Below are 14257 nucleotides of genomic sequence, written 5' to 3'. Positions count from 1 at the left end.
AATTTTGAGAGGAGAGATCCATGTGGGCATTACGTTGTTTCATGATCCCTCCCATACGCCTTCTCCCCCCAGATTAAGGAGTGTCTCCTAAGGTGGAAGCAAGATCAGAGACTCGATGCTTTTGAGCAGAGGGTAGGAGGGCAACAACTGCTTCAGAACATCAAGTTGCTATGAGAAACCACTACTTTCCATCACTGCATTTTGTTCCTTTAGACTACAAAGCTGAGGAGTTTTGTTACACACCGGTCTTCAGAGTACTACTCCTAAAAGGCACAGGATGTAAAAACTGGTTTGTTCTGACGACTTAGCTGGAGTGACAGTAACTATATTTCTGAAAAGAAATTAGCCTGGCAGGAAGCTATTTGCTCCTGCTCGGTAAGCACTGGTGACAGAAAGTGAGGCGAAGGGCTCCAAATGATTACTGCCTTTCAGGGTAACCCAATCCACCTCAGCCTTCATGAAAGAATTTTCGAGGTGCCAATTGGAGACATGCCTGCCATTTGCCCCCAAGACTCACTTCTTCAGATTACTACTTGATCCACCTAGTTTTAGTTATTTCACAGGTGTGACTGATGCTCTGTATGAGGCAGGAGGTCCTGTCAACTAGACTGATGCTATCTGACTTCTGGACTTTTCCTATCAGGGCAGAGAAACTGGGTGCTTTGCAAAGTCTGGAGTGGAAAAAGTTAAGTTGTGCACATGGATGAGAACGGGAGAAATTAACAACTTCTTCTCAAAATATATTCACAAGATGTCGCTCTTAACTCTTTTAAGTTTTCATATGGTTTTCCATTTTGATCCTGGAGCACCGTATTATGCATTGAACGAAAGATTTGCCGAGATAAATGCAAGGAACAAGGAGTGGGCCCTAAATCCTTGTTTAAGTTGTATTTTAGAGCATAACAGTTTTGGACTTGCTTCTACTCGAAAAAAAATATTGTAAGAATCCTGACAGCAGATTTTTTTTTGCAGCACAGAACACACAAAAAAAACATGCTTTTAAACAATCAGAGGAAAGATGATGCCAAGAAGTTAACTTGAGAAAAAACTACAAGCTAGAATATTTTAAAATAAATTTTAAATAAAATAAGAGAAAATCAGTGCAACACTGACCTGATATAACATGGCTTTAAATGCCAAGTGTCTTAATCTCATCGTTAATATTTCTCCTGCTCGGCCGTAAAACAATCCCTGGGAGGGGAAAAGAAAATCTACATTTATTCTTAACTCACCCTTCGATTTCTTTTTAACATTTAGTTATTATATTTTTAACAAACAGAGGATGACATCAAAATGTCACCATGTTCAGACTTGTTTTATTTATTAAAAGCTTACCTGCATGAAAAAACCGACAAAGCAAATAGCACCCAAAAGGACAAATATCATGGAATAAATCTCAGCCTCATGCTTTAATGTGGTCTTATCATTCTTTTCAAACATCTGAAAAGGAAAAGATTTTGCACCAGGGATTTGGAGGAAGATATAAAAGACAGAAAAAAAGAAATCAAAATGTATCATCATCAGGATTTTTTTTGCATGAATCTGAATGGAAGAATAAGGCTCTATACACATTTCTGGGGGTCAGGGAGGAAGAGTGTGTCCTTTTTCCTTTGTCTACATCCATTACATGTGATAAATATAATTTGTCTTTAATTCTCTCACTTACTATGTAAATATGGGATCAGGCAAATGAGCCCGCTAGCTGTTATTATTATGGTATATTTTCAAAGAAATTTTTAGTTTGTTTGAATTAGCTATCATTTCTAATAACTTGTAAAGTTTCTAAATATTCCTCTATTTAGAGTACCACTTGCAATGTGAGACCTACATACATGTCCAGAGAAATTGTTCCTAAAAGTCATTATACAGATATTGGCATTTATATTGACAAAGTGTAGCTGGGTAAATCAGGAAGACTGACGACTTCACGTGGATGGAATAAGATCCTTGAACCCACCAACTCTTCCAGATCCTTCAGTACAAAGCCAAATTCTTGTTACTTCCTCTCCCTGAGCTGGATGGTAATAAAAAAATTGCTATTGTTCTGACTGGCTGAAAGGAAAGTCGTCGTATTTGTCTTTTTAATGGCTTCAGTGCTTTGGAATGCTGATACAGCACTGAGTCAAAATTAGAAAGTAAAGCAATTTCTTTACTGATTGCCCAGTCAACAGGGGCCCGCCAAACACTTCACAATAGATGTCTTACCCCTGAGAACATTCGTTAACCCTCCTATCATGGACCCCACACTAGAGGTGACCCATTAAAAGTCCCAGTTTTCCCTTTGTTGGGTTAGAGCACAACAAACCTGTTCTCCCGGCCTATGCTTTGTTGACAATTGTTAGAAATACTAGCAAATTAGTTTTACTTACAGTTACAATTTTTGCAAAGATGATGGAAAATACTGGATGAACACTCCCATTTAGAACCGAAGCCAGTGTCCCCAGGACCACCAAAGGCCATTCAGGCTGATTTAATTTCATGATTTTTAGTAGAGAAACTTCAGGGAGACTTGTCTAAAAAGAAAATATTTTGGTTAACCTCAGTTTGAGAGCATAATGGCGTGGAGAGAAGTTAGCCAATTGTAGACACAGTTATCATATAAAACATCAAATATAATGGTGGCAGAATAGAACCCAGAATTTTTCTTAGAAAAATTTCACTACCTATGCAATTAATGATGATGTCGAAACATAAAAATAAGGAACCTTACCCAGAATTGACTCTGCGCATTTATCACCTTTTGACACTTTACTCATCCTTAAAATTTTAATCCACATGTTCTAATAGCTAAGAAACCTAGAAGAACTGACAGGCATATTTATCTTTATTCCTCTTAACTGGGTGGAATGTCATATCCTAAGATAAGACAAAAATCTAGGCAGGACCTAAGCAGAAAAAGCAGAGGAAGCTCAAAAACTAAAAGTTTTACTAAAGTTTTAAGTATGAAAGTATTCCAGTTTCATGATTTATTTACAGAAATATATATATATTTTTAAAACATCAGGCTTGTTTTTGAGTTTCTTTTACAAGCAAAATGTTGCAGAATCTGAGCTAATTACTTCAAGTTGCCAAGTCTCAGCCATCTTTCCAAGGGGATGATATCAGTTTCTATCTCATAGAATTATTTTGAGAATTAAATGAAGAAAAACATGTAAAGCTTAGCTCAGTATTTGACACATAATAATAATTAAAAAAAAAGAGAAAATCCAGTTGCCCGTGAGCTGATTCCAACTCGTGGGGACCCCGTGTGTGTGTCAGAGTAGAACTGTTCTCCGTGAGGCTTTCAGTGGCTGACTTTTCAGAAGTAGATCGCCAGGCCTCTCTTACCAGGCACCTCTGGGTGGACTTAAACCGCCAAGTTTTTCGTTAGCCACCAAGCACGTTAGCCATTTGCACCACTCAAGGACTGTGGCACATCGTAAGCGCTCAATGTTAGTAGCCATTGCCGTTGCTGATGCTATTGTTACAGAGGAAGGATTCCATTACACAAAAACCTAGGCCTTTTACAGAGAGGGTGCAATGCCAGCAGCCATGCTGGTGTCTGTCAGCTGTTCCGGGGACTGTGTGGAGGGTGACGGGGTGGGGGGTATGGTCACCGTGGGCAGAGGGAATACACTATGATCATGGTCTCTTCTTGGTCTTGTCTGGGATACCTAGTGAATTTATTCCAGAAACTTAAAAAAAAAAAAAAATCTGAGTATCTTTGTGACGAATAATTATTCTAAAATAGGAAAGAAGGCAATGAACTACTTGGCACTTCGTATGTTAAAACTTCTTCATGGCATTCACTCTTAAAATAATGACATTTGTGAACCAAATAAGCAAAGAATTCTTTGGGAAAAACTGTAACATAGTTTATAATTCTTGCACTAATCTCAGTCTGGCTACTAGAATGCTAACTCTATTGTTTGAACAGTAGAATTTTTAAAGTTCTAATACCTTGAAAGTCTATTTTGAGAACAGCTGAACTGCAATTATATTGGATTACTTAATAATTTGACCCTATTATTATCTTTCTGGAGCCCTGGTGGCACAGTGGTTAAGAGCCCAGGCTGCTAACCAAAAGGTCGGCAGTTCGAATCCACCAGGCTCTGCTTGGAAACCCTATGGGGCAGTTCTACGCTGTCCTACAGGATTGCTATGAGCTGGAAATGACTCGATGGCAATGAGCTTGGTTTTTTTAAATTAGTGCTATCTTTCCTTCTGAAGTTTTCTGAAGCTCATTGTCCAAAAGAATATATGGAAATTTAAAAAGTTCCACACCAACCCTTTGTCAAGCACTGAGCACAGAGCAAAATGCTTTACAAAATTATCCCACTTTGTAATGAAACTAAGGCTTAGCATGTCCCAGGAAATAAAGAGCCTAGAAAGCAGAAGGGCTGTCTTGTAAAGATTGTTTTTGAATTCTACACCATCCTGCCTCCTATAGGATAATTTGTATTACATGAATTACTTTAAAGAATATGTCCTTTTGCCCCTGGGAAAATATACAATATCAGGCTCAGGAAAATGAGGACCATTTAAATTCTGTTATCAAGATCGAAACAAATAAAATAAGACAAAAACAAAGTGAAAAAATTCATCAAACACATGCTCTGTTACCTCAGTATGCTATAGGTGAGAAGCATGTTTTAAGAGATTTTGATATGAAAATATATGAAATTCTAAGCATTTAAAAAAGAGATATACAAGGGCTAAAAATGATTAAAAAAAAAACCAAATCTCTTTAAGAATTTTAAATTTCACCTGTTTTTTACAGCTTTATAGAGTTATAATTTTCATACAACAAACTGCATATATTTAAAATGTACAATTTGATAAGTTTGGGCACAACTACATACTGGTGGAACCATCACCACAGTCAAGAGAATGAATATATACCCGTTACTCCAAAAGTTTCCTCCTGTCTTCTGTAATCTCTCTTTTGTAATATCTCCTAGCTTCCAGTCCTTCCCCCTGCAACCACTGATGCTCTCTGCCACTCTTGGTTAGTCTGCATTTTCTAGAATATTATATAAATGGAATCAAACAGTATGTACTTTTTTTTTTTGGTCTGGCTTCTCATGCTCAGCCAAATTATTTTGAGATTCAACTACAGTATTACATGAATCAATAGTTCATTTATTTTTATTGCACAATTTATTTATCCATTTACCTGTTCATGTCAATTTGTAATGTACCATTCCTAGGAGATTTCTTGCCCCAACAACCACCTCTGATATAAATGTACTGTTAGTAGAAGGCCTTCTTCTCAGTGCGTCACAGTGATGCTAAAGTTTCGGGAAGACTTAGGTTTTGTAAACTTAACACTACAGTAATATTTCATCATTAATCAGTTCTAAATAATATAAGCATTAAGTAAAAATTCATTGGAAAACATGTGGGAACAACTTGTTGACAGCTGAACTATTACCTCTTTATTTTGAATGGATTCCTCAGACTTGTCAGCAAAGTCTGGTGTTAAGCCTGACTTGATGGTATTCACACAGCATGGAGGAACTAAACCAATATTTTTTTCGGTAGCACATGTCATGGATTCCATCTCTTCATCAGCTTTTTTAATATCCTTAAATGAAGAATACACAGGTTATCATTAGAATAAAGCCTTAAAAATTCAAAGGATCTTTATTAAACATCCTTTCAAAACTGTTGCTGCCTCTGTTACTGAAGGAGGCATAATCTTAGGCAGTTCTTGCCGAACAGTCTTTAGGCTGGATAGAGAACTCATAAGTCTAACTCATGCTAAAATGTTAGTGACTAACAGTAGCTTAATTGTTGTGTTTTCTTTAAAAAAACCAAACCAGTTTTCATGAATTCTATTCCAACTCATGGTGACCCCATGTGTGTGAGAGTAGAACTGTGCTTCATAGGGTTTTCAATGGCTGATTTTTCGGAAATAGATAACCAGGCCTTTCTTCCAAGGTGTCTCTAGGTGGACTTGAACTACCAACCTTTCGGTTAGCAGCGAGTACATTAACCATTTCTACCACCCAGGGACTCCTTTTACAAAGACCTGTATAATTAACTGGAGAAAATAATGCCTTAATCCAAAACAATTATACCACGAGCTGGTGCAGATCTTAGTAACAGGAGCTTTGTAAGACAGATGTCTCAAATATACTCTTCTGACCCCTTCCTCCCAGCCTTTTCAAGACCTTGTAAAATTAGAACATGTAGCCAGGCACTGATATGTGAGGCTGGTCCTGGGCCTGAGAGACAGTAACACAGCCCTGGTCTGCCACTGCTTCCCATTGCTAACTGGGATCAAAAAGTAAAATTGATGGAGCTGGCTGTTAAAGAATGAGAAGTTCCAAAGAAACCAAGTTAACCTTAAAGAAACTGTTTAAGTTATAGGATAGGACTGAGTTTTAAGCCAGAATGCTGTAAGTCTAGTTTCTATTTTTCTTGATACTCAGAGAAATGACAGCGTTTTAGTGAAATGAAGGTGCTACATTTTCTCTGCTCATCTGAATGTGGCATGAGTAACTCTGTGTGTTTACTCCGGATACTTTATAGTACACCTAACATATATGATGTCTACATAAACTGGTAACTCATTTTGGAAACTATGAACACACTTAATTCTAAATACTCAAGATATGGGAGGAGGGGACAAGAGAGAAAAGAGGAACCCAGTTAGGATGAGGGTGGCTTAGACTAGGGTAGGGGAGCAAAGATGGACAGATGGCTGTGGATTTAGTCACACAAGGAGAATGTGTGCCTGAAGACTTCTGGAAATACTGTAATTTGTTTAACAACGGTTAATCCATCATTTAAAGGCACAATGAACTTCAATTAGCCTTGTATTCTAACATCTTTATTCAGACATTCCTTTAGCTATCACATTCTTCTTTTCTATAAATTTTTCTACCAAGAGAAAAATCTTTTATTTGGCTTTTTTTCCCCCCAGTAACTATTACTTTGTGTTAAGTTTGAAATAAAACTTTGATGTCTTCTCATAATAGATTTTTCTAAGTTGTTTTAACAGGGCAAAGATAATTCCTTTTCCTGAGAAACCTGCTAGACAAAACAACCACAACAATGACAAGTTTTGTTATGCATATATCTCTCATTGTTGCTGGCTGCTGTCAAGTAGACTCCTACTTGTGGCAACCTCATATGCACAGAGGAGAGCTGCTCCATAGGTTTTTCAAGGCTATGATCTTTTGGAAGCAGATTGCCAGGCCTTTCTTCAGAGGTACCTCTGGGTGGGTTCCAACCGCCAACGTTTTGCCTGATAGTTGAGTGCTTAATCATTTGTGCCACCCAGGGACTCCTGTATATATTTCTATCTGTTTTTGTTTCATTTTCACATATAAACTCACTAAAGGGAATACATCTGTACATAATCATGTATATTTCAGATGAATAATTACAACATTAATCTTCAGGTTTGAACTTTTCTCAAAAGTTTGATTGGATAATGCTAAAGTTTATAATAATAAAATAATACTTACTATGCCAACAACGGAAACCCTGGTGGGGTAGTGGTTAAGTGCTACAGCTGCTAACCAAAAAGGTTGGCAGTTTGAATCCACCAGGCGCTCCTTGGAAACTCTATGGGGCAGCTCTACTCTGTCCAATAGGGTTGCTATGAGTCAGAATCGACTCAACAGCAGCAGATTTGTTTTTTTTTGGTTTATGCCAACAACACTTTTAAGCACTTTACATGAATTAACACATTTAATATTCATGATAATTAATTAATAAGTTACAACTGGAAACCCTGGTGGCTTAATGGTTAAGTGCTAACCAAGAGGTCGGCAGTTCGAATCCACCAGGTGCTCCTTGGAAACCCTATGGGGCAGTTCTATTCTGTCTTACAGGGTTGCTATGAATCGGAATAGACTCGACAGCAACCGGTTTTTTTTTTTTTTTTGGTTTATTATTTTCCCCATCTTGGAGATTAAAAAACTGAGGCAGAGAATTTAAATAACTTCTCAAATGTCTGAAAACTATTAAGTGGCAAAGTTTGGGTTTCAGCTTGCGTGGTTTCAAAGTTCATAACTTTAACCACTTCGTTGTGCTGCCTCTCAGTATGACTCCCTTAGTAACATTAATTTTTATAATCATTATGATCCACATAATTCTCCTAAATTAATTCATTTGGACACTACAGGCAATAGTGACAAATAAGTGTGTTCGGAGTTTCAAAACTGAGTTACTAGCTTATGAAAATTATGTTAGGTGTGCTATACAGTGCCTAGGATATTTTAGTTGTTCACTGAGTATTAAAGACATTATTTTAGGTAATCAGAGAATACGAATCCATTTTGAATAAGGTGTTTTAAATTTTTATGCATTTATACCACGAACATATCATTTTTTGTTTTCCCTGCACTGTGAAGCTCTTTAATCTAAGAAATAACAGTGGATTTCAGTTTAGTTTTAATGAAAAATAAAGATGTGCTACCCTAAAGAAAGACAGCAGTGTAGTAGGTTTAAAAGAATCTCAAAACAGAATTAATTGAACCACAGTTATTTCCCCTTATTGCTACTTGTATTAGTTTGAAAATTTTGAACTTTGTAACTTCACAAAGTAATAAGTTTACTTTACTATGGAAATGAAAATCACGCAAATTCAATAGACAAACACCATCTAACTTTTCTTCGACACAAAATATGGACTAATGTGACATCAAGTCAGGATCAGGCAGTTTTCAAATCAAATTTTACATTTTCAAACTTCCTTATCGTACTATCATTGCTTCAGAGGGTATGTTCAGAAATATGTCATTCTTTCATAACGGAGAAAGCTAGGGTTTGAAATTTGGAGTTATAAGGTTGATGAGGATATGGAGGCTCATAGCTTTCTAAATTTGATTTGTAAACTGACAATAATAATATTGTTGTTCATGTTAGCTGTCACCAAGTCGATTCCAACTTTTGGCGACCCCATATGTGCCAGGAGAACTGCTCCACAGGGCTTTTGAGGCTGTGATCTTTAGGAATCAGACTACCAAGTCTGTCTTCAGAGGTGCCTCTGGGTGGTTCGAACTGCCAACCTTTCAGCTAGTAGTTGAGCACTTAACTATTTCCACCACCCAAGGACTCCAGTGGTAATAATATTGACATCAAAGATATAATCAGAAAGATAAAGATGTAAATCAAAGAAAAGGGTTGAGATGACTTATGTGTGGAAGACCCCTTGGAAAGCAGACTGTCTTCTTGGTCAAGAATGAAGAAGACAGCTAATGCTTAACACCAGTCACATACATATATTAAATGGGCCTTATAAAAAATTATGTGAAATCAAGTAGAATGGATAGTATGGCACACAGAAAAAGGAATCCCAAAGTAAGAATTCGTCACTTTATCTCCAGTATTGTTGTGAAAGTTGATGGTGAGCAACAACATGAGCTTTCCAGTCTACCTGTGAGGAAGCAGTATGTACACAGGTATGGATCTATGTGTGTATCCCCTCATTCAACAGATATTTACTGGGTGTCCACTGTGTGCCAGGCTCTGTGTTAAGTGCATCCTACACATTAAGTCTCACCCTTCCACCTGGCTTCCAAGAACTTCCACTATCTGACCCTTGTTATCCAATTCTTTCCCATTATTCCCCCAGCATTCATCCTTACTCATGGAAGCCTGGACTCCTTTCTGTTTTCGGTGCATGCCTGTCAGGTTCCTTCTTCCCTCCGTGTTGCTGTTTTCCCTACCCAGACTTCCCCTCCATCTGGACCTCCTGCCTTCTAGCCTTCAAAACCTCTTCTGGGAAACTTTCCTCAAGCAATCCAGTCCCTCCCCAACCCCACCCCCATCATTTGTGCTTCTTATTTCTATAGCTTATAACATTTGTATTTACAGTTTTGCATTTTGCCTCTATAAGTAAGTTTTAAGTCCTTAAGTAGGAATTATGTGTTATATTTCTTTTTGTTCTAACCCAGAGATAATAATACATAAAGGTAGACAGTCCTAGATCTGCCACATACAAGCTCTAAGACCTATTTATGCCTGGTAAATATTAGGTGTATGTACCCATTAGTTCTTTAACCTTTATGATATTATCTAGGACAATGCTGAGGATATGTGACGTGCTCAGTCACCATTTCTTCACTGAGGAACTATAAATAAACTTTGATTGCTTTGTGAAATTTAAGACTGTAATCCAGGACTTCTACTTCCTTAGTGTGATACAATCTCTTAACAATCCTCTAACTTAAAGTTTTATCACGTAAACATTACCTGTGACATTGCAAGCGAATAATATAGACCCTGTTTTGCCATTAGTTCAGCATGTGTTCCTTTTTCCATCACCCTCCCATCTTCTATGGCCACAATCACATCTGCATTTCGAATAGTAGACAGCCGGTGTGCTACCACAATTGTAGTCCGACCTTTGCTTGCCTATAAAACGATGTATGTAGAAAATAAACATAAGATTAGTACAAATAAAAAACTCTGCAATATGCAAGAAAACGTTTTGTTGAAGTATTATTTTAAATATCAAAGAAGATTATCTTTGGATATAGAAATTTGGAGACGTTAGTAGATTAGGAAGGCCAATAGAAATTAGAGTAAAAAGAAAGTCAGAAAGTTAGATTCCAAAGCAGTGGTTTTACAAAATCATGGTGTCTTAGAACTAGAAGGGAACCTAAAGACCATTTAATTGAGCCAATATTAGTAACTTAAAGTAACCAAGTAACTTAAACTCGCTATTGCTCATTTTCTTCAACTCTAAAATGGGGACATAACTTAGATGAGCTGGGTACAAAATTGAGGTAATATACATTTTCAATTTTTTATTTATTTTTTAAAAAAGTATCATATACATACTATATATATGTACATATATATGTATGTTTGTACAAATATGTACATACATATACTATAAGTGTACAGATCAATGAACTCTCACAAGCTGACTACATCCAGATGAGTAGTACCCAGATCGAGAACCAGATTGCTAGCAGCACCCAGAAGCTCTCTTTACATCCCTTCTGGTCACTGTTGTATTTCTCTCCACACCAAAGGTAACCACTATCCACTCTATTCGTCTGATTTTTTTTTTGTATTTTATGTAAATGGAATCATGTGGTACATACTCTTATGCATCTGCTTTTTTGTTGTTTTTGTTCAACATCATGTTTTTGAGATTCATCCATATCATTGTATATAATTGTATATCGTACATACATAGTGTATGTATACTTGTATGTAGTTGTGTATAGATCATTCATTCTCACTGTTGCATAGTATTCCATTGTGTGAATATACCACAATTTATTTATCCATTCTACTGCTGATTGACACTTGGGTAGTTTTCCATTTTTTGCTATTATAAACAGGTTGTTACGTATGCTTATTTGATGAAGCTATGTGCACAATTATATTTGGACAGGAATTGCTGAGGATAGGGTGTGCACGCATTCAGTTTTGTTAGATTCTGCCCAACAGTTTTCAGAGTGGCTGTCCAATTTATAAATCTCCAACGGGTAGTCCTTCAGGGGAAAAGAAAACGATACCAAATGGAAATAATAAGTCTACATCAGGAAATGAAGAGTACTGGAAATGGTAACGACAAGGGGCAATCTACGTATATACATATATTTTTTTCTTATTTAATTCACTCTCTAAAAAATAATTGACTCTTTAAAAATAATTTTTTATTGGGATTATTAATGGGGTTTATAAGCTATGTATAAGTAAAATACATACTAGCAATAGTTTAAAGGTCTGGAGGGGAGAAATGGAAGTATACTAATGTAAATTTCTTATACTATAGGTGAGGTGATGTGATGTCATTTGAAAGTAAACTGTGAAAAGTTAAAAGATATATACTGCATACTATCTATGCACTAAAAGGCTTTGATGAGTAATTTTCCTTTATTTTTCACATTGCCAAATATATAGCCATTTTATTCACTCACTAAGTGAATGATATTTAGTTAAAGGGTTTTTATTGCTTGCTTTTTATTTTTTTCAGTCTCCCATTTTCTTTTATGTGCTAATTCTAAGCCTTGCTTATACATGGGGGCCCTTATGAAGAATAAAACAAAACTGATTAAATTGTGATTGGTTTTTGTTTTTAAAATAAACCTTGTATTTTAGGATAGTTTTAGATTTACAGAAAAGTTGCAAAGGTAGTAAGAGAGTTTCCAGTATACCCTACACCCAGTCTCCCCATTGTCAACATCTTATATTCCTATGGTGCGCCTGTCACAACTAATGAACCAATATTGACACAATATTATTAACTAAACTCTATTTGGATTTCCTTAGTTTTTACCTAATGCCCTTTTTCTGTTCCAGGATCTCCTCCAGGATACAACATTACATTTAGACATCATGTCTCCTTAGTCTCTTCTGGACTCTGACAGCTTCTCAGACTTCCCTTGTTTTCGATGACCTTGACAGCTTTGTGCAATACTGGTCAGATACATTGTAGAATGTCTCTCAGTTTGGGTTTGTCCTATGTCCCTAGTATCTTTTAGAAGAAAGACACTCAGTCTACACAAATGTAATGCTCTCTTTCAAAAATCAAGTTTGAATTCTGCTCTGGGTCTCAGAGACTCCGGGACTCGCCTACAGTGCTTTAAGGAAGTGCAAGAACGCTGTTGCTGGCTGGGTGTGTATTACAACAATGACCACCGCGAAGGTGAGAACACTCAGGCACCCCCACTCCTGGCCCGTACCTCTCCCATTTAGTTAACTACATTCCTTAAAGTTGCACGTGTTATTTTATAAGAGCAAACGAACCTCAAACCTTCATGATGAAACTACAGGACGCCACCAATTAGCTCAATGATTTTGCAACACTATCAAACATTTCTCGAAACAAAATAATATGTATGGAATTTAATTTTAAAAACAGGGCATAAACAACACATTATACTCTAATGAGAATGACAGGAGAGCCAAAGCAAAACACATGTCCATCGAGTCATAGTGGCCGTATAGGACAGAGCAGAACTGCCCCATAGGGTTTCCAAGGCCGTAATCTTTACGGAAGCAGACTGCCACATCTTTCTTCCACAGAGAGGCTGGTGGGTTTGAACCACCGACCTTTCAGTTAGCAGCCAAGTGCTTTAACCATTGGACCACCAGGGCTCCTTGACAGGAGAGTGGTATAAAATAAAATAATCAGGAGGTTACAGCTACAAAAAGACTGAGAATCCTGTATATCCTCCTTGCTGACAGGATCAGAATCACAGACTTCTGATGCAGGTTTAGATTAGAAGACACCTTCTCTTCCTCCTGAAGGTTCCTGGGTGGTCCAAACAGTCTATTCTCAACTACTAACTGAAAAATTGGCCGTTCCAACCCACATAGCGGCACCATGGAAAAGTGCCTGATGATCTGCTTCCGTAAAGATCTGCTTCTGCCAGGAATACCCTATGGAGCAGTTCTGCTTGTAACACACTGGGTTGCCATGAGTTGGAATTGACTGGACAGCAGTGGGTTCAGTTTGGGGTTTGGTTCTCTTCCTCATAAAGGGCTTACTTCATAGGCATTTTTTATACCTCACCTCGTGGGCGTTCGTATTTCCTCACTCATTAGGCACTGCATACCGAGCAGGTTTACTTATTTTGCAAAGTGTACACTGCTGTCTGACATATGAATACTGAGAGTGAGGGATGATAATTTCTGCAGTTGAGCCTTGAAACTACAGTGTTTCTGCAGACTGGAATGCCTGCTCTTATCCATCTGTATCCTCCTTACTCTGCCAGGCTCATGGCCTAAAATACAACCATTTGATTATAGTAGATCTTATGTTACAATTTAATTTATTACAGCATGAATTCACATCTGAGTGCCTAATAAGCTAAAAGGGGGAAAACTGTGCTCCAAAGGCCTATAAAATGGGCATATAAGGACTGTACACATTCAAGTTACTATAAAGGGCATTGGAAAAATACAACTCCTTTAGATCGTAAATATAACTGAAAACTGATATACTAGCCACAGGGAACAAAAATATATGGAAGAGATTTTGGCAGACTAGGCCTTCTAAAAAATAACGATTAAGGAAAATCGAAGCTTTGTTTCTTAATGAAAATTACTGTAAAGACAAGAGAAGTAGTATACTCATACCACTATTTTTCTGGATTCCTCAGAGTAGGTATAGTAGGTTTTCAATGTCTTTGTTGCTACTATTGTTTCTAGAAAGAACCATTTTTAAGGAAATTCCTAGTATCTTCTCTCCTATCTCACAGTTTATACAAAGCTAAAGCAATTATGTATTTGATCAAACACAGGTTAACAGGAAGATAGGTTCCTACTTGACAGTTTGCTGGCAGGTTCAGATGAT

The 14257-nt window shown here is 37.1% G+C and overlaps 1 protein-coding gene across 1 annotated transcript in view; it reads right to left on the bottom strand.

Annotated features, from left to right (window-relative positions):
- The window catches only part of ABCB5 (ATP binding cassette subfamily B member 5), a 104414-nt gene that overhangs the window by 46387 nt on the left and 43770 nt on the right, over positions 1–14257 (bottom strand). Inside the window, exons 14-18 of the mRNA XM_003407086.2 lie at positions 10192–10353; positions 5414–5566; positions 2370–2513; positions 1336–1440; positions 1114–1191 (exon numbers count right to left, since the gene is read on the bottom strand). Of these exons, the coding sequence (XP_003407134.2) occupies positions 1114–1191; positions 1336–1440; positions 2370–2513; positions 5414–5566; positions 10192–10353 (642 nt within the window). The remainder of the gene's footprint in view (positions 1–1113; positions 1192–1335; positions 1441–2369; positions 2514–5413; positions 5567–10191; positions 10354–14257) is intronic.

This window comes from Loxodonta africana, chromosome 8, assembly GCF_030014295.1.
Source record: "Loxodonta africana isolate mLoxAfr1 chromosome 8, mLoxAfr1.hap2, whole genome shotgun sequence".
Classification (NCBI taxonomy): domain Eukaryota; kingdom Metazoa; phylum Chordata; class Mammalia; order Proboscidea; family Elephantidae; genus Loxodonta; species Loxodonta africana.
Note: the sequence above shows the minus strand (reverse complement) of the source record. Positions and strands in the feature narration are given on the sequence as shown.